We start from the raw sequence: 24,817 nt of genomic DNA on the forward strand, positions 1-24,817 counted from the left end.
GGGGAGCGCAGGAGCCTGGCCACGGCCCCCCGCGCCGCGGGACCTTTGTGCGCCGCGAGTCCGGCGCCGCGCGTACGTCGCCGTCCCGGGTGCCGAGGGGGCGCGGGAGGCGCCGGAAGATGTGAGCCCGAGTCGGGCGCCGCCGCACTGAGGGCAGGTGGGTGTGGATCGCGGGGCCGCCGCCGGGAGGTAGCCCGCGCCCCCGGCCACGCCGTCAGTCGGGGGCGGCGGCGGCGGCGGCGGCGGAGGAGGCCGGGCCGGGCGAGCGGCCGCCCCGCGCACACGCCGCCATGTGAGCGGCGCTGCGGCCTCCCGGACGCGAACTTTCCCGGCGGCGGCGGCCAACTCGCAGCCCGGCCGGCTCGGCGCGGAGACGCCGTAAGTGCAGCAGGGCCCGGCCAGCCGCCGCCGCCGGCCGCGCTCCCCGGCGCGCAGCTTCGGTGGCCGAGGCTCGTCAACATGGCGCCCCGAGGCCCGGGCGGCGGCGGCGGCGGCGGGGGACGGGCCCGGCCCGGGAGCGGCCTCGGGGAGCGGCCTGGGGGACGGGCCGGGGCGCGGGGGCCGCCGTGGGAGAACGGGGCTCCGCGCCGGGGGTGCGGCCGCGGGAGGGAGAGCGGGCCGCCGGGCCGGGGCGGCCGGGGGAGCGCGGCGCCGGGCCGGGGCGCGGGGCTGGCGGAGCGGCGCGGCCGGGGGACGCGGCTCCGGGCCGGGGGCGCCGGAGCGACCGGGGGCCGCGCGGCGCCGGGCGCGGGGCGGGCGGGCGGCGGCGGCCCCCACCTTCCCGCGGGCCGGGACCCGGAGGCGCGGCGGGAGGGGCGGCCTGGCGGGCGCGGCGGGGCCCGGCGCGTCACGGTGAGCGGCGCTGGGCGCGGCGGGGCTTTGTTGGCGGGCGGCGCGGCCGGGGCGGAGTGAGCGCCGCCGCCTTCGGCGCGGGCCCGAGCCGCCCGGAGCTTTGTGTGCCGTGCGGCGGCCGGGCGGGGCGGCCCAGGCGGCGCGCGGCCTGCGAGGGCCAGGGAAGCCGGGGAGTCGCGTGAGCGCGGCGGCCGGGCCGGGCCTTCCGCGCGCGGTCAGCTGTCGGGCTGACGGAGCGGCCCGAGCGTGTGCGCTGCTCGCGGGACGCGGGGGCCCTTAGGCGGGTGTGCTGCGCCCCAGACCCTCAACAGGTCCTCCGTGGCCCAGCCTCCCGCTCCCGCTCCTTCCCGGCCCTCTCGTGCTGTACAGTGCCCAGGACGCTAGGTGCGATAAAACGATGTGGGCATGGAAGTGGTGCCGTGTACCGTGCGCCGGTGTGTACAGCGTTGGCAGGTAATACTGTTGCACACGGTGTGCCGGTGTGGGCAGGTACCGCTGTTGTGGACGGTGTGCCAGTGTGTACAACGTCGGCAGGTAATGCTGTTGTGTATGGTGTGCAGGTGTGTACGGCGTGGGCAGGTAGCGCTGTTGTAGACGGTGTGCCAGTGTGGACAACGTTGGCTGGTAATGGTGCTGTATGCCAAGTGTCGGTGTGTGTGTGTACAAGATGGGCAGGTAACTCCTTTGTATATGGTGTGCCGGCTGTGTACTGTGTGGGCAGTAATGCTGTTGTATATGGTGTGCAAGTATGTACGATGTAGGCAGATAATGCTGTTGTACACAGTGTGCGGGTTGTATACAAAATGGACAGGTTAATGCTTGTATACGGTGTGCCAAGTGTGACATGTAATGGTCGTGGTGCTGTATACAGTGCCAGCATGTACAACATGGGCAGGTAATGCTGTTGTATAGTGTGCCGGGTTGGGGTGCAATGTGGGTTTGCTAGCAGTGTTGTATAAGGTGTGCTGGACGTGTGTAGTGCAGGTATTTTAGTGTTGTTGTGTATGGTGTTCCAGGTGCAGTGTACAGTATGGGCATGACACCAGTGTTTTATATGGGCGTGGTGTTCAACATGGGCATGGTGCCTGATTTGTATTTGATTCTTGAAGCGATATATCCAGGTTGTACTTGTGGTGTGTCTGATGCTTTGGTATGTGCTTGTTGTCCAGTGTTGTAGTATCTACATTGTATCTCATGCTCTGGGAGTCCAGCATATGCTTTATGTTAGGTGTGTGGGCTTGGTATCTGAGCTCTTACACCTGGATGTCTGTGGTGCCCAACTACCAGGGCAGGACATCTGTGTCTGGGAACTCAAAGTAGGTGCCTTGTAGCCTATTCAGGAACACTGCCTGAAGGTTGGAGAGACCCGTGTGGCTCTCTGAAGTCTAGGTCCCAAGTACTTGGGTCTGCCTCATCTAGGTTGCTATGTTCTTTATTAAACCCTATCATAAGGAGTAACAGCATGCTTAAAAATAATATGTTGAGCAGGGCTGGAGTGACAGTATGGAGGAAGCGGGGGGTGGGTCGGATGCTTGCCTTGCACGTGGGTGACCCTTGTTTAACCTCCAGCACCCAACATGGCACTGAGCCCTGAGAGCCAGGAGTAAGCCCTGAGAACTGCTGGGTGTGGCCCAATATAAATATAATATATAATATATATATTAAGGATGTTAAGGATGTTGAGAAACTGAGATGAGAAATGTATCAACAAACTGAACCCATGCTTTGCACCAGAAGGTCTGGGTTGGATCCTCAGAACCTCCTTGACCCACTGAGCACCGGAACCTGTGGTAGCCATTGAGAAATCTTGGGTGTGGCCCCCAGACAAAACCAAACCACAACAAAATCTTTTATTTTTTTCAAAGTTGTAGCTATTGAGTTGCTCTAAGCAGAATCACCTCTGACTTTTCGCATTTGTAATTTGTACAAGCAGAGATAAAATAGGCATTTTGTTCAATGAGATTATTTGCTTGTTTTTGGTACTGGCTATTGTCATTATTTTGATTTTTTTTCTTTTAAAAATCAGGCTTAAAGAATCACATTAAAAGATAGTGGGTGTAGTTATGACATAATTAGTAAAATATTCTTGCTTAGTTCTACCTGTGAGTAACAGGGAATTTTGTCCTTTTTAAAATTTTTATTCTTTTTTTAAGGAGGCACAGCGGGTAGGGCGTTCGCCTTACACGTGGCCAACATGGCCGACCCGAGTTCGATTCCTCCGCCCCTCTCGGAGAGCCCGGCAAGCTACCGAGAGTATTGGATATGCCAGACACAGTAACAACAAAGTCTCCAATGGAGACGTTACTGGGCCCGCTCGAGCAAATCGATGATCAACGGGAGGGCCTTTACCTTTACCTTTACCTTTACCTTTACCTTTTTAAGGAGAGGGTCATACCTGGCAATGTTTAGGATCTACTCCCAGCTCAGTTCCCTGGGATGGCTTCTAGAGGTGATCAGGTTCCATATGATGCTGGGGATCAAAACCAAACTTCCTCCAAAGGGCAAAAAAGCAAAGCCTATACTCATCCTTTGGAGCCGTCTCCCCAAGATTTCTATATTTTACATGATTTTTGCCCCCATAGATACTGTGCTACTCATATGAAAACAATAGTTTACGTTCTGTAAATTGGGTGGTTTTTGTAGTTAAATATCGTGTGTTTAAATAAACATGCTTCTTTTTCTACCAAGTAAAATAAAATGTTAAAAATTTAACTTCTTAGTTCTTACTAAATATTTCTAGGATATCATTATAAAGGTACTTGGCATGTTTCAGTGAACTGACATATTTATCTGAACTTCCACTTTCCTTTAAGGGTTGTTCAGATGGTTATGGTAAATAATACATTCATACCCTTTGGCATACTTTAATTAAGACACTAATTGAAGCTAATTAAGAATTTTAACATTTATAATAGGAGTTTCAGACAATGTCCTAACTTCGCTCAAGACCTAAATCTCAGATGGTGTGGGTATGTGTGTGTGTGTGTGTGTGTGTGTGTGTGTGTGTGTGTGTGTGTTTGAGCCACACCTGGTGGTGCTCAGTTGACCATATAGGGTGTGGCCATAGGGGGTGCTGGGGATCTGACCTGGGTCAGTTGTATGCAAGTCAAGTGCCCTACCTGCTGTACTCTGTATCTCTGCAGCCCCCTGGTGTCAGATTTGTTAAAACTGTGCTTTTTACCACCCTTCAGTTGATTTCTGTATAGAGCATATCTTTCTACATGAAAGCAGAGATGTACCTGGAAAAAAAGTAAGGAGCAAATGAACAGTCAGACTAACTTTTTTTTACAATCATTTCATTATTTGAAGTACTTAACTAGAATTTAATGTATTGAATGTTTTTAACAGGGTGATTAGATTTTGAAATATTTTTTGTTTATTTTATCATGGAGCTGTAGTTTAGCAAAACGGTTGAGTCTAGTTGACTTTGTTTGAATTCCCCCCCCCCACCCCTCCAGTCATTTATTAGCAGAGTGACCTTGGACATATTATTGAAACTTGTCATGCCTAGCCTCAGTTTCACCATTTGAAAAACAAGGATGATAAAAGATAAAACCATACCTACCTCTTAGTTTTTAAGTCATAAGCTACTGCTGCTGCTAATTCAGTTCAATTGAGTCAGATCCAACTCGGGGTAATAATAAGTAACCTACTGTACAAAGGACCTTGAGAGCTTGTTGGGAGGTTCTAGCAGGGAAGCGCACCTACTCGTATACCCTCAACCGAAGACCAGTCCGTCTCTATTTGGGGAAGGCTGTCCTCTTCTAACCAGCGCGCAGCTTCGGAAGGGACGCACATGGAGCGGTGAGGGAGGAAGGGGACACCCCCGCCTAGCCAGCCAGATCAGCTGAATCAACCTGGGCGATCAGTGGAATGACAGATGTCACCGCCAGATTTCTCTCACAGAGGGTAGGGCATTTGCCTTGCATGCCGCTGACCCTGGTTCGATTCCTCTGTCCCTTTCAGAGAGCCGGGCCTTGCAAGCTACTGAGAGTATCAAGCCCGCGTGGCAGAGCCTGGCAAGCTCCCTGTGGTGTATTTGATATGCCAAAAACAGCAACAAGTCTCAAAATGGAGACATTTTTGGTGCCCACTTGAACAAATCGATGAACAATGGGAGGACAGTGCTACTGTACAAAAGAGTGAAGATCAGATGTTGTAGTTTGGCTTGCTCACTATACCTCACCTTTTCTTACTAGTGTTTGACTGCTGTAGCATACCTTCAAATCTGTTTTTTCACTTGAGAAGGTTAGGAAATAAGCATTTGTAAAATAAAAATGTTTAAGGGAATTTTGTTTTGTTTTAGGGCCGCACAAGCAGTGTTCGGAGCCTACTCCTGGTGGTGCTCAGGGGAGCATATATGGTACTAGTGATCTAACCTGGTTGGCTGCATGCAATGCGAGTGCCCTACCCACTGTATTATTGCTATCTTTCTGGCCCTCATCTAAACATTTAAAAGAAAGTTAGATCCACTTAAAACATTTAGTTCAATTTGTATACTAAGTAAATTTAAAATCAAGCTTAGGAGGCCAGAAAGATAGTACAGTGAGGCACTTGACGTGCATCTGGCCAACCCAGGTTTGATGCCGATCACCCCTAGGTATGGCCCTAAAATAAAAAGCCTAGAATGGCAGAAGCCTCAGGTTTGACTCGCTAACACCATTGGTATGTCCTCAACCCCCACTCACCAAGAGCCACCAAAAGAAAATAAGATCTAAAGGAGTTTTCCTTTCTAAGTCAGGCATCTGTGATATAAACACAAGGGAAGGATACATTTTTAAAAAAGATTTCTATTGGGACCAGAGAGGTAGTACAGTGGGCAGATAGTACATGCTTGCCTTGTACTGGACTCCATCCCTGGCACCCCAGATGCCCCCCAACCCCAGGAGTGATCCCTGAGCACACACAGAGCCAGTTGTAAGCCCTGAGTACAGGTGCGGCCCAGATGTCCTGCCACCAAAAATGGATTTCTATCAATATTTCACTTTAAAATGTGATTTAAAAATTGGATAAAACGGTGCTTTTTTCCCCCCCTTTTTTTTTTTCTTTTTTTCAAATCAAGAGTGCACTGTGACTTATAGAAAAGGCATCTGTCATAAAAACTTTTTTGTTGGGCTGGAGCTATAGCATAGAGGATAGGGCGTTTGCCTTGCATGCGGCCGACCTGGATTCTTCCCAGCATCCCATATGGTTGGTCCCCCGAGCACCTCCAGGAGTAATTCCTGAGTGCATGAGCCAGGAGTGGGCTGGAGCCATAGCACAGCGGGTAGGGTTTTTGCCTTGCACGAGGCCGACCTGCTTGACCTGAGTTCAATTCCTCTGCCCCTCTCGGAGAGCCCGGCAAGCTACCAAGAGTATCTAGCCTGAATAGTAAAGCCTGGCAAGCTACCCGTGAGTATTCAGTATGCCAAACACAGTAACAAGTTTCACAATGTTACTGGGCCCGCTTGAGCAAATTGATGAACAACAGAGGACACTGACAGTGACAGTGATGGAGCAAATCGATGAACAACGGGAGGACACTGACAGTGACAGTGATGAGCCAGGAGTATTACCCCTGTGCACCACCGTGTGTAACCCAAAAAGGAAAAAAAAAGAGAAAACTTTTGTTTGTTTTTGGGCCACACCCGATGATGCTCAGGGGTCACTTCTGGCTCTTCTCAGAGATCACTTCTGACAATGCCCAGGGGACCATATGGGATGCTGGGGATAGAACCTGGGTTGGCTGTGTGCCAGACAAGTGTCCTACCTGCTGTACTATCTCTCCAACTCTTATTTAAAAAAAAAAAAAAACCAAAACCTCTGTGTTTGTGTGTCGGGGGAGGGGCGTGCTAGGGATTAAGTACAGGACCTTACACACATAAAGCAACTGTTATTCTGCTGAACCACATCCTCAATTTCCTCTCTCTCTCTCTCTCTCTCTCTCTCTCTCTCTCTCTCTCTCTGTCTCTCTTCTTTTTAACACAACTTTTTAAAAAGAAGGTGAAATTTGCAAGTTCTTGTTTAGTTTTGCTTTGGTAAGCAGTTCATGTCCTCCCTTTAGTCCTCAAAACAGCATAAGAGAAATTAGGGAAGTATTATTCCAGTATGCAGATATGATAAATTACAGTAGTCTGTATAACTGTATGTGTTTCATGACTTACAATAAGAAAACACATACCAGGACTGGAGCAATAGCACAGTGTGCAGGGTGTTTGCCTTGCACGTGGCCGACCCGGGTTCGATTCCCAGCATCCCATATGGTCCTGTGAGCACGGCCAGGAGTAATTCCTGAGTGCATGGGCCAGGAGTAACCCCTGTGTATCTCCGGGTGTGACCCAAAAAGCAAAAAAGAAAAAAAAAAAGAACACAGATACCAATAGGTTGTTCCTAGTGCCTGAAATACCCAAAGTATATGATTAAATGGGTATTTCAGTTCATGTATCTGATTACCAACCCTAAACTGTTCCACTGTCTTCCTAAATGTATCAACTTCTTGGCCCCTTATATATTTTTTTATCTTCCAAAAACACATTTATAAACATGTAACAGTACAGAATAATAAGAAGAATGTAAAACTGCTCACTACATAAGTGGGAAAGGGAAAGAAAGGAAAATTAGAAACTGCTCGTAATTAGAATGCTTCATGTATAGTCAGGTTAATTCCAGATTCAGTGATAATAATAGCTAGCAATCTAAGAACAAGCATTAATAATTAGCTCATTTTCTGGCTGTCACTATTGGCAGCTTCCATCATGAAGATAACTTGGTTCAGGGTGTGTGTATGTGTGTGTAATTTTTGTTTTAATACTAATTTATAGGAGAGAAGTTTTTGGTTTTTTTTCTCTTTTGCTTTTTGGGTCACACCCAGCAATGCACAGGGGTTACTCCTGGCTCTGCACTCTGGAATTACTCCTGGTGGTGTTCAGGGGACCATACGGGATGCTGGGAATTGAACCCAGGTTGGCCGCGTACAAGGCAAACGCCCTACCTGCTGTACTATTGCTCCAGCCTTCCGGAGTGAAGTATTTTAAAATATTCAGAATTCTCTTCAACTCTAAAGCATTCCGGCAACACTCCCCACACTGGCTAAGTTCAGTGTATATTGAAGTCGCCAACTTACTGAAAATTGCTGTATTGAAAGTTGTTGTAAGTACTAAGGATTTAGATTTCAGCATGTTTACCACCCTCTAAAATAAAATGACGGGCTGGAGCGTTAGCACAGTGGGTAGGGTGTTTGCCTTGCATGCGGCCGACCCGGGTTCAATTCCCAGCATCCCATATGGTCCCCCGAGCACCACCAGGAGTAATTCCTGAGTGCATGAGCCAAGAGAAACTGCTGTGCATTGCTGGATGTCACCCAAAAAGCAAAAAAAAAAAAAAAAAAAATTATTTGAGAAATGAATAAGGAAAGAAGTAAATGGACTCATGTAAGTGCAGTTTCTTATTAAATAGTTGAAATGTTGTTTAATTTTGGTTTGGGGGAGCCATACCTGGGGATGCTCAGGGCTTACTCTGGACTCTGTGCTTGGGGATTACTTCTAGTGGGTCTCAGGGGACATATGTGGTATCAGGGATTCAACCAAGGTAGGCTGTGTGCATCACAAATACCTTATCTGCTGTAATCCCTTTGGGCCCAACAGACACATTTAAAATTTATTTACGTATTTTTTCTTTTTGGGTCACACCTGGCGATGCATAGGGGTTACTCCTGGCTCTGCACTCAGGAATTACTCCTGGCAGTACTCAGTGGACCATAGGGGATGCTGGGAATCGAACCCGGGTTGGCCGCGTGCAAGGCAAATGCCCTACCCGCTGTGCTATTGCTCCAGCCCCCATTTTAAAATGCTTAACTATTGAGTGTGGGTTCCATACTTATTATATGTTGGGCCTGGTGGTTTAGCTATATACTGATATTTTGTCTACACCACAGAAGCCCAAGTTCCCTGACCCTTTCTCCATTGTTTCTAACAGACCTCCTCTTCTTGCTTCCATACTCCATCTCGCTCTTTCCCTGGCGTTTTTGTTTCTCTAATCTAGATTTTGTATCTGTATTTTGCCAACCTTTACTGTGTACCTTCTCTACTCATGCTACTTCATATAGTAAATTAGTGAGAACATCTGGTATTTGTCCTTGTGCTTCTGACTTAACATCAGATCCTTCAGTTCAGTCCCAGTTGCAGCTCACTGCGTGATTTCATCATTCCTTGTGACTGCATAGTATTCCATGCTGTCTCTGAACTGTAGCTTCCTTTGCGGGGCACCTGGGACGCTTCCATACCCTGGCTGCTGTACTGAGCACTGCAGAGAGCCTGGCTGTGCAGAGATCTTTCTTAATATTTTTGCATATTGTGGGTAGATCGATACCAAGCAATGAGATTGCCAGGTCATTTGGGAGCTCTATTCTTCAACTTTCGAGGAATCTGCAGGTTTTCTGTGACATCTGTGTTATACAGCATAGTTTTACCCAGCAATGCATGAGCGTCCCCACATCCCTTCCAGTTTCAGTTCCCTCCTTTCTGATTGATACCCATTCTTACTGGTGTGAGGATATTTTATTGCTATCTTAATTTGAATTTTCATAATAAGTGACAACAAACAGATTTGTATATGCCTTTTGGTAGTCTCTGTCTTCAATAATTGTGTTCATTTCACTTCCGCAATTTTTGCTGTTGTTTGGGCCTTACCTGGCATCTCAGGGAGCATTCCTTGCAGGGCTCAGGACCATATGCAGTTCTAGGGATTGAACCTGATTTGGCCATGTGCAAGGCAAACACACTACCTGCTATGCTATCTCTCTGCCTTTCTCATTTTTTAATATGGTTATTGGGTGGATATTGATCTTTCTTCATTTGGGGATCACATCTCCTGGTGCTCAGGGCTTACTCCTTGCTCTGCATCAGGGATCAATCCTGGCAGGCTCAGGAGACCATATGGAGTGCTAGCAATCAAACCTGGGTTGATTGTGTGTAAGGCAAACACCCTAACCGCTATACTATCCCTTTGGCCCCCCTGCTCTATAATACTTTTATGAGATCTTTATTTTTCTTTGCTTTAAAGAGCCTTTTTTTTTCTTTTTGGATCACACCTGGCAATGTACAGGGGTTACTTCTGGCTCATGTACTCAGGAATTACTCCTGGTGGTGCTCGGGGGACCATGTGGAATGCTGGGAATCGAACCCGGGTTGGCTGTGTGCAAGGCAAATGCCCTACCCGCTGTGCTATTGCTCCAGCCCCTACAGAGACTTTTCTATTGTTAATTTGGGGGGCCAGAGAGATAGTACAGGGATCAAGGCACTTGTATCTCCTGGCCACTGAGACTGGGAGACCTCCCCCCTCCAAAAAAAAAGGAAAAGGAAAGAAGATAGAAAACCATCATATTTCTAACAAAATCCAAAACATATGGGGTCACAGCAATAGTACAGCAGGCAGGCCACTTGCCTTGCATGTGACCAACCTGGGTTTGATCTAAGTGCTGTTGGGCATGACATAAAAACCAAAAAAAAAAAAAAATTAAAAAAATCTGTTTAATTACATATGCGTTTGAAGGTGGGGAACTAGATGACCATTCCTATGTAAGATAAAATGGCATTCCCTATACAGATAGCAACAGATAGAAAAGAATAGAACTGGCTTTGCCCTCCTGCATCACTTCTGGCAGACTTGGGCACCATATGGAGTGTAGGACTTGAGCCTAGTTGGTCACATACAAGGCAAACCATCTTACCTGCTGTACTATCTCTCTGGCCCATTGTGCGTTATTTTTTGAAGCTGGTTTAAGAATTACCGGTACTGGCTGCATTTAGCTGCCTAATATAGTTCTCTTGTTAGATAGTTTTTATTGTGTTTCATTTTCAGAACAAGTATTTTTCTGCTGTGGATTGTATTGAATACCTTTTCTCAGATTAAGGAAACATCCCCATCCCGGCCACACCAGGTCTGTTTTGCTCTGAGTTCTTAGGAATGATTTTACTGTTTTTTTTTTTTTTTTTTTTTTTTTTTTTACATTTACTGAACTGATGATGTGATTATTTCTCTTTATTGAGTGAATTGCTTGTAACAAACTTGTTCTTGCTCTATGTTTTGTGTATTGCTGGATTTTTGTGCTTGTATATTATTTCTTTGGTAGTGTGAGAGGTTGAGTGCAGGGCCTCATACATACAAGGCAAGTGCTCTGCTGCTGAACTACATTTTGGCTGTGTTTGGTAGTATTTTGGGGAGATTTTTTGGTACATTGAATGAGACTGGCTGGATATATTGATCACATATAATAAGTTGGGTCCCTTTCCACTATCATACTCTTAGAGTTTATAAGATTGGTGCTTTATTTAGAAACGGTTTGATAGAATTTAAGGTGAAAAAAGGGAGGGCTGGAAATATAGTACGGGGGTAAGGCACATGCCTTGCACACGGGTAGTCCTGGTCCAGTCCTGGCACCATCTATGAGCCCGTGGAATAAGCTCTGAGTACTTGCTGGTTGTACCCACCCACCATAAAAACAATTTAAGGTGAGGCAACCTGTTTCTCAATACTGTAATGGGAGAGGGGTGGCGGGGGAAACAGGGCCAGGACATACCCAGCTGTATGTACAGCTTACCCCTGGTTCAGGGATCATTCCTGGCAGGGCTGGCTTGGGGGACCATACACAATGACTGGATTGAACCTAGACTGGTCACATGCAAGGCAAGTGCCCTCTTAGGTTCCTGGAATACTTTTGTTTGTATATGGAGGGGAAATTTTGAATTGCTGACCCAGGGCTGGGGAGATAGCTCAACAGGTTGAGCACATGCTTTGCATGTGGGAAACCAGATTTGACCCCAATACGAGATGGTCTCTTGAGTACTGCTGGGTGCAGAACTTGGAGTATATCCCTGCCACCTCTCCCCACCCCCCCAGCACCACTAGGTACAGCTCCCCAAACAAACAACAGAAATTAAGTTGTTGACCTAAATAATTCTTTGCATCCTCATCATCATCTCCTCCTCTACTTTCTCCTTCTTCTTGCTGCCTTTTACCTCTTTTTGTTATTTGGGTCACAACCAGTAGTGATTAGGGGCTACTCCTGCTTCTCTGCTCAGGGATTGTTCTGAAGATCTATTTCTTTCAGAGCTAAGACTGATCAGACTATCTTTCACTCCCTTTGCCTGGATAGTCATTGGACTGTCTTACCAGGATTGTCTGTTGATAACTTGTACACTACATATATGCTTATTTAATTTCATCATCTGCTTCTGTATTTAATTTGGATTTTGTGAAATGGATATTTAGATCATTGCTTTACACCTGTTCTACCCTCTTCTTGTATATGTGTTAAAGACTACAGATTTTCTTTTAAAGTACTTTTCAGAACATCTGATGTTTTTTTCAACTTCCATATTTCTTTTCTTTTTTTTTTTTTTGGGTCACACCGGCAATGCACAGGGGTTACTCCTGGCTCATGCACTCAGGAATTACCCCTTGGCGGTGCCCGGGGAACCATATGGGATGCTGGGAATCGAACCCGAGTTAGCCACACGCAAGGCAAATGCCCTACCTGCTGTGCTATCACTCCAGCCCCCAACTTCCGTATTTCTTTTGAATTGTCATTGATCACTAAGTTACAACAGCTAACACATGGAAACAATCCAAGTGTATCCACAGATGAATGGAAAAGCAGAATATTAATTTCTGCCAGTTTTTTAGTTTCTGACAAAGACTACATTTACAACATTTTTAATGTTTAAAATATAAAATAGTTTATTTTCACTAACAAGTTTCTTATGGGCTAGAGCAATAGCACAGCAGGTAGGGTGTTTACCTTGCACGCGGCCGACCTGGGCCGACCGACCCAGTTCGATTCCTCTGCCCCTCTCAGAGAGCCTGGCTGGCTACCGGAGTAACGCGTCCGCCTGGCAGAGCCTGGCAAGCTACCCAAGCTACGTATTCGATATGCCAAAAACAGTAACAAGAAGTCTCACGATAGAGACGTTACTGGTGCCCACGCAAGCAAATCGATGAACAAGCTTCTTGCTATAATGCTTATCAGACTTGGAAAGTTGACTCTTCTGTACAAGAGCATTGAAAGTGAGAAACTTGGGTGGGAATGATAGTATATCAGGGAAGGCACAGGCCTTATGCATGGCTGACTGGGTTTAATCCCTGGCATCCCAGTTGCTCCCTCCAGCACTGCCAGGCCTGATTTCCTGAGTTCAGGGCCAGGAATGACTCTTTAGCATTGCTGGATATGCCCCTCTCCCAAGAAAAAGGAGAGAGAAACGTCAGTATACTTTAGTTATTTTCTAAAACAAATAGTTTTATTATCTTTTGCCATAAGAGTCTACATGAACCAACAAACTTTTCTTAATTTTCATTGTAATTGCTTGCATTGTTATTTGGTTATTTTGATATTTTCTCTGAGGAGCAATTTGGATTTGTTATGAGTAGTAGTGGGAAGAAGTGGGATATTCAGTAATATGCTAAAACATGTTCAGAGTTCTCTGATAGTCTGTAACTGCAAAACACCTGTCTTTTTGTTGTTGTTTTGTTTTTGGGCCAACCCAGTAATGCTGAGGGCTTACTCCTGGCTCTGGTGCTTAGAGATCATTCCTGGCATTCCTGGTGTGGGGAGGGGGGAGGGGACTGCAATGGGACATAGGTGGTGCTGGGGATCTATCTGCCATATGCAAGGCATTTCTCTAGTCCTGGAAAACTTCTTACTCCAGGAACTGACTCCAGACTCCTCAGATGTGAGCCTCTAGATAAGTCTTGATGACAGCAGCTGCTCTTTCTCTGGATGTGTCAGAAAAATAACTGGTTTTGTGGTGAAAGGAAATGTAAAGGTAGAGGAAAGTGAGATTTGTGAGACTTTAGGCCAGTCATGAACTTGTTGAAGTACACTGAATGCATTTTCTCTCCTTTTGGAAGAGAGGAAAGGTCATGTTAAAGAGATTTCTGTCATCACAGAAGCTGATTTGGTTTTCTTTCTTTCTGAGAGCCGTAACATCATAACCTATGTGACTTAGGGGTCAGTTTTTTCTGTGACCTGTGTGAGATCTATCAGTCACTCTGTCCCTAGTTGAGAGACCATATATATGCCTGGGGACTTTTCCTACGACCATATTATTTCTCTGGTTTGGCCAGGACATAGTTGGAACATGTCTGCAAATGTAATGGTCATTTCCCCCATTCAGTCAGATTATTGAAAGTTGGATAAAATAGCAATGTTATTTCTTAATAATAAGAAATAATCTAAGCACATGAGGATTTTTAATAATGTTGGGTCACCCATGTCAACTTCTAGTATATCAGTAGTCTGCACACCTCCATCAGAAGTAGCTCTCATTTAAAAAAAATAAAATCAGTGAGATTTCTCAAAGGTCTGGAGCACATCTTTTCATGTGAAAGGTCCAGATTCATTCCCTGTCACTCTGTGGTCCCCAAGCATTTCCAGGAGTGTCCCCTGAACATCCTGCTGTTAGTAATTCTTGCATCTCTGGATGTGGTCCAGATAACAAATCAAAAGTAAAATGAATAAAAGAATGCCATTTTCATGTGTCCAAGTCTATGTATATTTATATTTTTTTCATTTTGGGTTACACCCAGTGATGCTCAGGGGTTATTCCTGGTGGTGCTTGGGGAACCATATGGGATGCTGGGGATTGAATTCAGGTCAGCTGCATGCAAGGCAAACGCCCTACCTGCTGTATTATTGCTTCAGCCCCTATAATTTTAAGCCATGAATATAATCAACTGAAATACCAGAGAACATAATCAGCTGAAGGACCAGGACATTTAAGTTTACACAGAGCATACTGTCAGAGAAATAAATATTTTTGCTTTAGAATAAAAATAAATTTTTTGTATTATGGTATAAAATTATCACTTGTTCTTGGAAAGACCATTTTAACTTTATGGTTTTCAAATGTCATTCTTTATAAGCAATAGATTCAATGATGATTTTTATAAAGTAATTGGTGATACAGGTGTTTTTGCAGTTTTTTTTTTTTTGATCACACCCACTGGTACTCAGAGCTTGCTTCTAGCTCTGTGCTCAAGAATCACTCTTTGTGGGCTCAGGCCATGTGGGGATGCCAGGGATCGAACCTTGGTCACCTGCATGCAAGGCAAGCACCTTAACCCACTGTCTCTTTAGCCTGCTAAAGAGATAGTCTTAATTGACTTTGATAACAGTTCATTTTGTAATCCATACTTTTTTTTCTTATGTTTTTGTCTATTCCTACAGCTAAAGAAGCAAACAGGTCATGGCACGTTTAACAAAAAGACGACAGGCGGATACAAAAGCTATCCAACATCTCTGGGCAGCCATCGAGATCATACGGAACCAGAAGCAAATCGCCAACATAGACCGTATTACAAAGTAAGTGAATGTAAACAGAAACAGCATTATAAAAATCTCATATATGGCTTTGGAAAAGAGGTTAGAAATGAACATTAATACGAAACTCAATGGTGGTTTGTATAGTCAGTCATTTATTACCTTGTAGGAATATACACTTGTTAGAAAAATATAGAAACATGTCCAAGCAACTTTTATTTGAGATATTATTAAGTAAGGAAAATGTCAGTATGTATTATTTACGTAGTTTTTTATTTACCAATTTCGTTTGAACTCCTAGAAATTATAAATCTTACATTTAAAAAGCTCATAATCAGGCCAGAGCAGTAGTGCAGTGGGTAATGAGAGTACTTGCCTTGCACATATCTCATCTGGATTCAATCCCCAGCATCCCGTGTGTTCTCCATGCCCTTCAAAGAGTAATTCCTGAGTGCTAGCCAGGAAGTAAGCCCTTAGCACTGCTGGGTATGGCCCAAAACCAAAAAAATTTTAAAAAACAAGAAGGCACATAATCATTGATGTAAGGACAAGCATGATTCATATACTTTAATAAAAAACACCTTACTCATTCCTCTGTTATCAGTAACTTCTACTATATTGTTTTTGGTTTTGGGCCATACCTAGCGATGCTCAGGGGTTACTCCTGGCTCTACATTCAGTGGTGAGTGCTTAGGGGATCATATGGGGTGTCAGGGATCAAATCCTGCTTGGCTGCATGCAAGGTAAACACCTTACCCGCTGTGCTGTTGTTCCAGCCCCAAGAACTTTTAATATTTTCATTCTGTCCTTTATAACAAAGACTTTTTTTACTCAGTTTTTATTGCTGTTTCTCTTGGTATATAAAGATGCATGGTAGAAAGGAGTTAGACCGCTCTGTAAATACTGTCTAGATGTTACTGATTATAGGAGAGTTTTTCAAAAGAAATAGTTTTTGTCTTGTTATATATCTTTTAGGATTTTTAAGTGAATATGGCTAAATTAATAATTTTAAAGTTTTTTTAATTTAGATAGAATTTCTTTATAGTTATTCCTTCTATATTTTGAGATGATGTTTGTAGAAGTGGAAAAATAGAAAATTTACAGAAGTTTATACACTTAAATTCTTGACAGAGAGATAGTACAGCGGGTAGGAAGTTTGCCTTGCATGCGACCAATCTGGATTTGATCCCTGATCTCCTGAGGTCAGAGCCAGGAATAAGCTCATTAGGTGTGCTGTGCCCTTCCCCCTCAAAATAAAAATAGCACTCCTACCCCCTCCCCGTAAATGCTTATTTTTGCCATTATTAGTGTGTAAAATAATTGAGAACCATATATTTTTCCCCATATTTGTAACCAGGGAGAGTAGTAGGGAGTGAAGGAATAATGGTTTATGTTGCTTTAACTCAGTGTTTATTCTTAGAATATTTTAAGTTGCCCATAAATTCCTAGATCTATAGGTAGAGGAAAAATATGTGACATCTACAAGGAGAATCATAATAAGTTAAAAATAATTTAATAATTAGAATTAGATATAATAGTCTTTGCAGTTGACTAGTTGAGGTATAATCAACATATAACACTGTATTTACTAGTCATTCAAATAAAGTAAAAAAAAATGTGGCCTAGTAACAAATTAAAGCATGGTGAGGTGATAATGGCATAAAAATAATTTTTTTTTAAATCTCCAGAAGAAAAGCAGTGATTGTTTTCCTGATGAGATTTTCAAAATGTGAAAATAAGGGCACTACTTCCTTTCCATTGAAGTCATTAAGCTATTTTGATCATCTGGACTGTCCTCTAGACCCCGTGGTGCCTCCTCATGATGCCCTGGCGGCATCTTCAGAGATCCCTGGGAGCCTCTAAACTTGATGCTGGGACTCTGCTGCTAGGATACAGCGGTTTGCTGATTTGGGGTCACAGGGAGAGTGCAGGTGTGTACATGACCTGATGCCTGTTTCTGTGTGTGTGTGTGTGTGTGTGTGTGTGTGTGTGTGTGTGCGTGCGCGTGCCTGCGTAGACATGCATTCAGTTGCAGTCAGGGACAGAGGTGGTAGAGGAAGTTTGTGCATTGTCTTGTGTGGATTTCTGATAAGCATTCTTTTTCTTCTCTAACCCACGCCTTAGGGGTGTGAAGGCCTTTTTAATGTACCAAGATACATAGATCTTAAGATAAACACGATGATTTATCTGTTTGGTATAGGTAAATTAAGTCTTTGTCTTAACATTCTTCTATCAGAACAGGTCTATGAAAATTGCAGGGTAAGTGTTTAAGAATGGTTCCCAATGTTCTAGAGATATACTGTACCTTTCTAGTACAGTGCCCTCTCTCCACTTCCCCCCAAACCTGTTCATCTTTCATAATACCAGTTACAAGTTTGTTCTTTCTGTGCTAGACTGTGAGTCCATTGCGTAGCCTGGTGCTGGGCTTCTTGGTTAGTTTTCGATTTCTGCATTTCACCATCATTGTTAGCCTTGCCCCAGCGTGAGTCAGGACAACACATTGGACCATAATAGAAAGTCAAGTCCTTTCCTTTTATATTTATTTATTTATTTATTTATTTATTTTTGTTTCTTAGACACCCATTTTTATTTTTCCTGTTAATTAAAACACAAACAACTTCTGAGTTGGCACCAGATCCTTTCCTTTTGAACAGTAATCCTTTTTTTGTATTCTAAATAGGCAAGTACTTTTTATTTATTTATTTTTTGGGTAAAACCCAAATTTGAATTACAGTGAGATACAAAGTTGTTTATGATTGGATTTCAGTCTTCTTTAAAATTTTTTTTTATTTTTAATTTTTTTTTTGCTTTTTGGGTTGCGTCTGGCAATGCTCAGGGGTTACTCCTGGTTCTGCACTCAGGAGTTACTCCTGGCGGTACTCGGGGGATCATATGGGATGCTGGGGATTGAACCCAGGTTGGCTGTGTCTAAGGCAAATGCCCTCCCCACTGTACTGTAGCTCCAGCTCCAGCAAGTACTTTTTAAAGACTTAGATGAATTTTTATTAAGATCTAGATCTAATTTTAAATCAAGTTGTTCTGCTTAAATACAGCCAAGTCTGAACATAGTGCTATCTTTTATGTATGTCTGTTTGTTTATTTTTTTGCTTTCGGGCCATAATAAATGCTGTGCTCAGGAGTTATGTCATTAGCTGCCATGCCATATTTTATATTTTCAGGACTTACTATTTTATAGCTGGAAGAGTGTATTATTGACCACCTTCACTCATTTTGCTCATTCCAACTCATACATTCTGGTAGCCACCAGTCTGTTCTTTGTATCTATTTTTTGTTTTTGATATTTGTTTGTTTGTTTGGGTGGTGCTTAGGGCTTGCTCCTGTCTCTGCACTTGAGAATACTCCTGGTGAGATCAAACTAAGGTTGACCAGTGCAAAGCAAATGCCCTACCCACTGTACTAGTGCTTGAACCCTCTGTGTATCTAAGGTGTGTGTGTGTGTGTGTGTGTGTTTTCTGTGTTTTCTGTGTACTATTGCTTGAACCCTCTGTGCATCTAAGGGTGTGTGTGTGTGTGTGTTGTAGGATAACTCTGTGTGTGTGTGTGTGTGTGTGTGTGTGTGTGTGTGTTATAGGATAACACTGGTTTTGTCCTTCCTGCATAGCCTCAGGTAGTTTAGATTTATTGGGTTGCTCCCATCACAGTACTCCCATTCCTCTGTGTTTATTTGTAACTTCTTTCTTTGTGCTCTGTTGACTTGTAAATATTGTTTTTCTCTTCTCCCTAAGTCCTTTGCATAGTTTATTTAGAGCAGTGTCCTTTTTGTTTGGACACAAGAAGACAGTATATGCTATGCTGTTGTAACTTGACTCTCAGTAATATTTTCCTCCTGGGCATCTTCTCTTGACCTAAACCTCAGCTGCCTTTACTTCCTACCACCCCCAAAAGCAGGGTCCCGACGAGGGACTGGATGGAACCAGGGCAAGAGGTAAGCTACATGCTACCCTGGCATCGAGAGGGGCCTGGCCAAAGTGCCATAATGCTTAACTATAAGTTAAGAGCTTGGTCATGGACAAATGCTGTCATTATCCAAAAAGTAGTAACTATATTTGGACCCTGCTAGGGTTAGGAAAGATTAATCTGGCCTGAGCACTGTAGTCTGAGTCTGTGGTGAGATGTTCCCAGGAGAGCCGCTCTACAAGCCTCAATGTCTCTCTTACTGTGTCCATACAAAAATAACTAGTATTAAGATGTTGATAGAGTTACTGAACTGGGGTATTTTTCCTGAGGCATTCAGGAAGGGCTTTGGAATACCTCTTAGGTAGTGTTCACTTTGAACTTGGTGGCCCTCAGGAAGGTTGATTTGGCTACCAGACTGGGTGCAGTGTCAGCCCAGAGTGCTGGGGAGTTGGGGAGACGAGAGAGATGGAGAGAGGAGGTAGAGCAGGGCAGCAAGATGGGGTGTCCAGAGACTAGCAAGAGGGACAGAGAGAGAAGGATGTAGACGAAGAATACAGGAGCAAGCGCGTGGAGAGTGAGAGCCCAGGCTGCGAGATGGAGCACAGAGAGGTGGGCGGGAGAGACAGGAAGAGACAGGAATGAGGGGAGTGTGAGACAATAATGGGAGGCTCAGAGAGACTGGGGTAGGCGTGTGGGGAGAATGGAATAAACGGCATCTGATCAATCAACTGATTTGGCCCTAGTTTCTTCCGCTTTCTGCCCCATGCCCCGGGCCGCCCCAGCTGAGGGAGCGGCCCGGGCCCTCCCGAACAGGGGCGGTGATGGGGAGAGCCATCAGGGCCTGCCCTGGCTGTCCCGGATATTATACATTGTGTGTGTGTTTTCTGTGTATGTCAAGGATGATTAAACCCTAGGGCTTTGCACACACAAGGCATAGCCACAACCTCAGTTCCTGGGTTTGTTTATGTAGAGTCCACATACAAGAGTGATCACATATTTGTCTTTCCCTGGCTTATTTCATGGAGCAGAATGCCTTCAGTATCATTCTGTGTCATCACAAGTGGCAATATTTTTGTCCCTTTTTTTGTGGATTTACAACTTTTCAATTGTTTTTTCTCTCTCCAGTACCTCCATCTGGGACTCTCTGTGTGGGGTCCATATCTTAGTTGTTGTGCATGAATCTGCAATGAACCTGGGATGCAGCTAGCTGTTTGAGGCATATGCTCTCCTTTTGATAGATATTTCCAAGAGGAGTTCTACTTTTAATTTTGTAAGCATACTTAAAATTGCTTTCCACAGCAGCTGCACCATCTTGTAGATTCTTACCAGTTTCATGGGTTTCTGATTCATGACTGTCAGAAATATTTTGTTTTCAAGCTTATAATTGGAAGGTCAGTTTGGCTGAACATAAAATCTTTAGCTTTCTTTCCCCCCCTTTGAATCCTATATGTGTGTGTGCTCTGACTTAAAAGCATTACTGTCCAAAAATGGGTGAAACTTTAATTTCTTCCTGTTGTATTCTCTTTTTGCCTAGATTCCCAAAGATTCTTTCTTTCTCTTAAAAAAAAAAAAGCTTATGGTGTTTCACTAATAAAAATTAAAAAAAAAGTTTAGTACTATTTTATGTCTCAACATTGTTCATAAGTTGTTTTTCTTTGACGCACAGTATTTAAGATATATTTTCAAATCCTGAAAATTTCACTTTAAAAGTTAAACACAGCGGTCTGGGGTTGAGGGGACTGAGGGCGTTTCTTGTTCTGCAGCAGAGGAAGACTTGGGTTTAGACCCTAGTTCCGAGTAATCCCTAGAGCACCACTGGTAGTGATCCCATCCCCCCTATTAAAACATTTTGTACATATATTCATTATATGCGTACACTCTTATTTAGTGTATTTTAGGGGCCTTTTTTTTTAATTAAAAATTTTTTTAATAGACATCATGAGGTACAGTTGCAGACTTACACATTTTTGTGCTTGGGTTTCAATTATACAATGATCAAATACCCGTAGGGGCCTTTTAAAGAACAGGTTTTTGTGTTTGGGCTTGATTTGGTTTTGGGGCCACACCAGACTGTGCTCAGGGTTTACTCCTATTTCTGTGTTCTGGGATCACTCCTGGCAGTGCTGAGGGGAGCATAAACAGTACTGGGAATTGAATGGGGCGTCTGCTGCATACAAGGCAACTGCTTTACTTGTTGTACTGTTGCTCTGGCCTTCTAAAAAACAGTTTCAGATTTCTGATGAACTTGAGAGGAAGATGCAGAACTCTCTTCTACACCTTTGCCTTCACTCGTTCACAGCCTCCTCCAGTATAAGCACCTTGACCAGGTGGTGACTTTATTATAATCATTTGCTCATCATCATCACCACCCTCCAGAGTCCATAATTTATCTTATGGCCCACTCTGGATGTTGTATACCTCTGGGTTTAGACAGGCTCAGTGGTTACTCCTGGCAATGCTTAGAAGACCATATGGGGTGCTGGGGATTTGAATCAGGGACAACTGCACTGTCCTGCACTGTATCTCTTGCTCCTTTGGTAACTCTTAGAATAATTGTACAGGAGAGATTTGGGAGAAGTTAAATGTGTGTTACTTCCACTAACTTCTTAACTCCCATCAGTCTTGTGATTTTTCTGAGGAAAAAAACCACAAAGTATCATGGCTAGAGATATTAGGTATCTTTTGGAATCCAACCGCAGAGTTAAAAGAAATGTAAATACATTCAAGTACAGACATATCTAAGAACACTTTTCATGTTTGTATATAGACTAGATGGGCTGAAGCAATAGCACGTGGTAGGGCGTTTGCCTTGCACGCAGGCAACATGGCTGACCCGAGTTTGATTCCTCCGCCCCTCTCGGAGGGCCTAGCAAGCTACCGAGAGTATCTCGCCCACATGGCAGAGCCTGGCAAGCTACCTGTGATGTACTCGATATGCCAAACACAGTAACAACAGTCTCCAATGGAGACATTACTGAGCCTGCTCTAGCAAATCGATGAATAATGGGAGGACAGTGACAATGACAGTGTCAGACTGTGTAACAGTGTCATCTTCAAACCACAGGATGGTTAAATATAGTGACAGTAGCTAGTATTGAAGTTTGAAATGGAATTCCAGAGGGATGGAGAGAGATTTCGAGATGGAGCACATGCCTAGTACATATGCAGGCCTTAATTTGATCTAAGTTCTATAAAAGCAACAGAATTTCAGGGCCTGGTAGGTAGTTAAAAGGACTGGAGCGCAGTCTTTACAGGCAGGTGGTGCCAGTTTGATCCCTGCCACCACGTGGTCCCCCATGGCCCCTTTCCAAAAATTTCATGAGTGAAGAGAGTTCAGATCCTCAAAGTTCATTGAAAACACAGGGAATAATAATAACCTCCATATCTCAGTAACAAAATAGAGTTTTCCGGTGTTGCAAATGTCTCTTTCACCTAACCGATGATAACCTAACTTTCAAGGTCACAATAATATGGATCTATTATTGATTATTCTCCCTTCTAGGAAAGAGGTCTGGGTCTGTCTGTCCTACCTCCCCTCCCCACTCTGTAGACTCTATGTCTATCACTCCCCTCCCCTCCTTTTCCCCTCTCTTTACATTTCATTTTTAAATGAAAACTGCTATTATCTTGTTCAAGGAATAGTAGGGAAAGGTACATTTATAAATTCGAGAATCACTGCTATTGAGAGTCATAGAATAAATGAGTATTTAAAAACAACTGAGAATGGGGAAAAAACTGAATTCTATTATTTTGGGATAAAAGTATTTTTATGAAAAGAGTCCATCTGAAATCAAAGTAATTCATGTTTGACCTAGAAAGGTTGTGCCTTCCTTCTGATTTAAAACCTTATATTAATAAATTGGATTTATTGATATGAAACTTTACAGTTGTCCTCCTTTTTTTTTTTTTTTTTTTTTTGCTTTTTGGGTTACACCTGACGATGCACAGGGGCTACTCCTGGCTCTGCACTTGCACTCAGGAATTACTCCTGGCGGTGCTCAGAGGACCATAAGGGATGCTGGGAATCAAACCCAGGTCAGCCCTGTGCAAGGCAAATACCCTACCCACTCTGCTATTGCTTCAGCCCCTGGTTGTCTTCTTTTTGAGCTAAACAGATACATTTTAGTCTTTCAGTTAAAAAGTATGTCTTAGAAGCTAAAAGATGTCTTATGATGTTTAATTATCATAAAATGGGACAAGTAAGTGGAAACTAATTTTATCATAGAAAAAATTACAGAACCGAAAAGTTAGTACAGTGGGTAAGGTGCTTGCTTTGCCTGTGGCTGAAGTGGATTCAGTCCTTGGCACCACATTTAGTCTCCTGAACACCACCAGATGTGATCCTCAAGCACCGACTCAGGAGTAAGCCCTATGCACTGCCAGGTAGGGCCTAAAAACAGAACCAAACAAAACCAAACAAATAGGACAAATAAAAAAATTACAATTTTCAGTTTAGGTGAAGAAGTTTCTCTTTTGGTTTGAAAGTCTGTTAATTCTGAACAGTATTTATACTGGTTAGGGTTTATGATCAACGGGCACAACATTTTTATGCTTAAGATCACAATGTTGGCCATGTTTTCAGATCAATGAGCAGAGAAATAGGAATCAAGAGAAACCGGTATAGACAAATCTAGACTTCCACTGCCTGTGGTTCCCATGATAATTCAATGCTTGTGTCATGTTATTTTTTTAAGTGTCACCTATATTTTAATATTTAATGAGACTAACTTAGACATGCTTTTTTAAAAAATTGGGGTAATTATAACATGCATTGAAATTCCATATAAAAGGTCATGTAAGAACATACTGTTGAAAAAAATGTTATGTTCACTTCTGCCAGTATTGTTTGTTAGTTAGCAACACTAGGAAGGATAAAACTGCTATTTTTTGACTACTTAGAAAAACTATTTAATCTTGTTTCCTTCCTGTCCGTATACCATTGATCTGTGTTTCTAGAGGTGTTCAGTGCCTAAATGATTAGGTGAATGTTGTGCTGATAGACTAGTCCCATCCAAGTTAATGCTCAGAATAGGGCATCAATTAATTACATGTATTGCTTGCTTTAGGGTCAATCCCCAGTTAGAAAATGTGACCTCTGACTTCTTGTGACATGTTTGGCATTGAAATGTCTGAGTTCTCCTGGAGTTCTTCCTGTCGCTACAGATAGACTAAATCCAAACTGTAAGTCTTCTTTGTAGGTTACCTTTGAAGTTGCAACTAGGTACACATTTCCTTATTTTTCTTACCTTCAGTTCAGGTTTATGAAACGTGTGATTTTTATCAACTGTTTACTTAAAGTATTACAATTTTGCTCTGTCTTTGTCAGTGTTTAGTCCTTCATTAGCGTTACTGGAGAAGAGGAAAATGGGCAGATGCCTAAGTTACTTCTTTGGAAATAAGTTAGTTTTAAAACTATCTATACATATTAGTGTTAGATACATAGTCCAAAGAATTCTTCCCAGTGTTACTCACTCTCTGGTTTCACACTATGTGGACTTTTTTCAAAAATGTATCTTTTTTGTGGTAGGTTGGGAGATATGATTTACCATGGGTATTATTATTGTTTTATTTTGTACAACCATATGTATAAATAACAAGCTATAGTCTGAATAACAAACTACAGTTCTACCCTGAGGTTTTCCAAGTAGTGTGCCAGATTTTTTTTTTTTAAATATTTCAGCCATGCCTGTTTTAACTCCGGGCGTACTCCTGACTTTGTGCTCAGGGATCACATGATGAAGGGCTCGGGATTGA

General features: G+C 43.6%; 1 protein-coding gene across 9 annotated transcripts in view; it reads left to right on the forward strand.

The window, feature by feature from the left end:
* The first annotated feature begins 278 nt into the window (after positions 1-278).
* The window catches only part of ZMYND11 (zinc finger MYND-type containing 11), a 96,023-nt gene continuing 71,484 nt past the window's right edge, over positions 279-24,817 (forward strand). For 3 of the 9 annotated variants that reach the window (XM_056114754.1, XM_056114756.1, XM_056114757.1), the window contains exons 1-3: positions 1,234-1,305; positions 10,690-10,768; positions 15,053-15,187. In XM_056114754.1, coding sequence (XP_055970729.1) covers positions 15,072-15,187 — 116 coding nt within the window. In that variant the 5' untranslated portion in view covers positions 1,234-1,305; positions 10,690-10,768; positions 15,053-15,071. Of the gene's footprint in view, positions 379-832; positions 853-1,220; positions 1,306-10,689; positions 10,769-15,052; positions 15,188-24,817 lie in introns of those variants that run through there. The other 6 variants (XM_056114749.1, XM_056114753.1, XM_056114758.1 and 3 more) reach the window with 5 other exon arrangements.

The sequence above is a fragment of the Sorex fumeus genome, unplaced genomic scaffold (genome assembly GCF_029834395.1).
Source record: "Sorex fumeus unplaced genomic scaffold, SorFum_2.1 ptg000026l, whole genome shotgun sequence".
Taxonomy (NCBI): Eukaryota; Metazoa; Chordata; class Mammalia; order Eulipotyphla; family Soricidae; genus Sorex; species Sorex fumeus.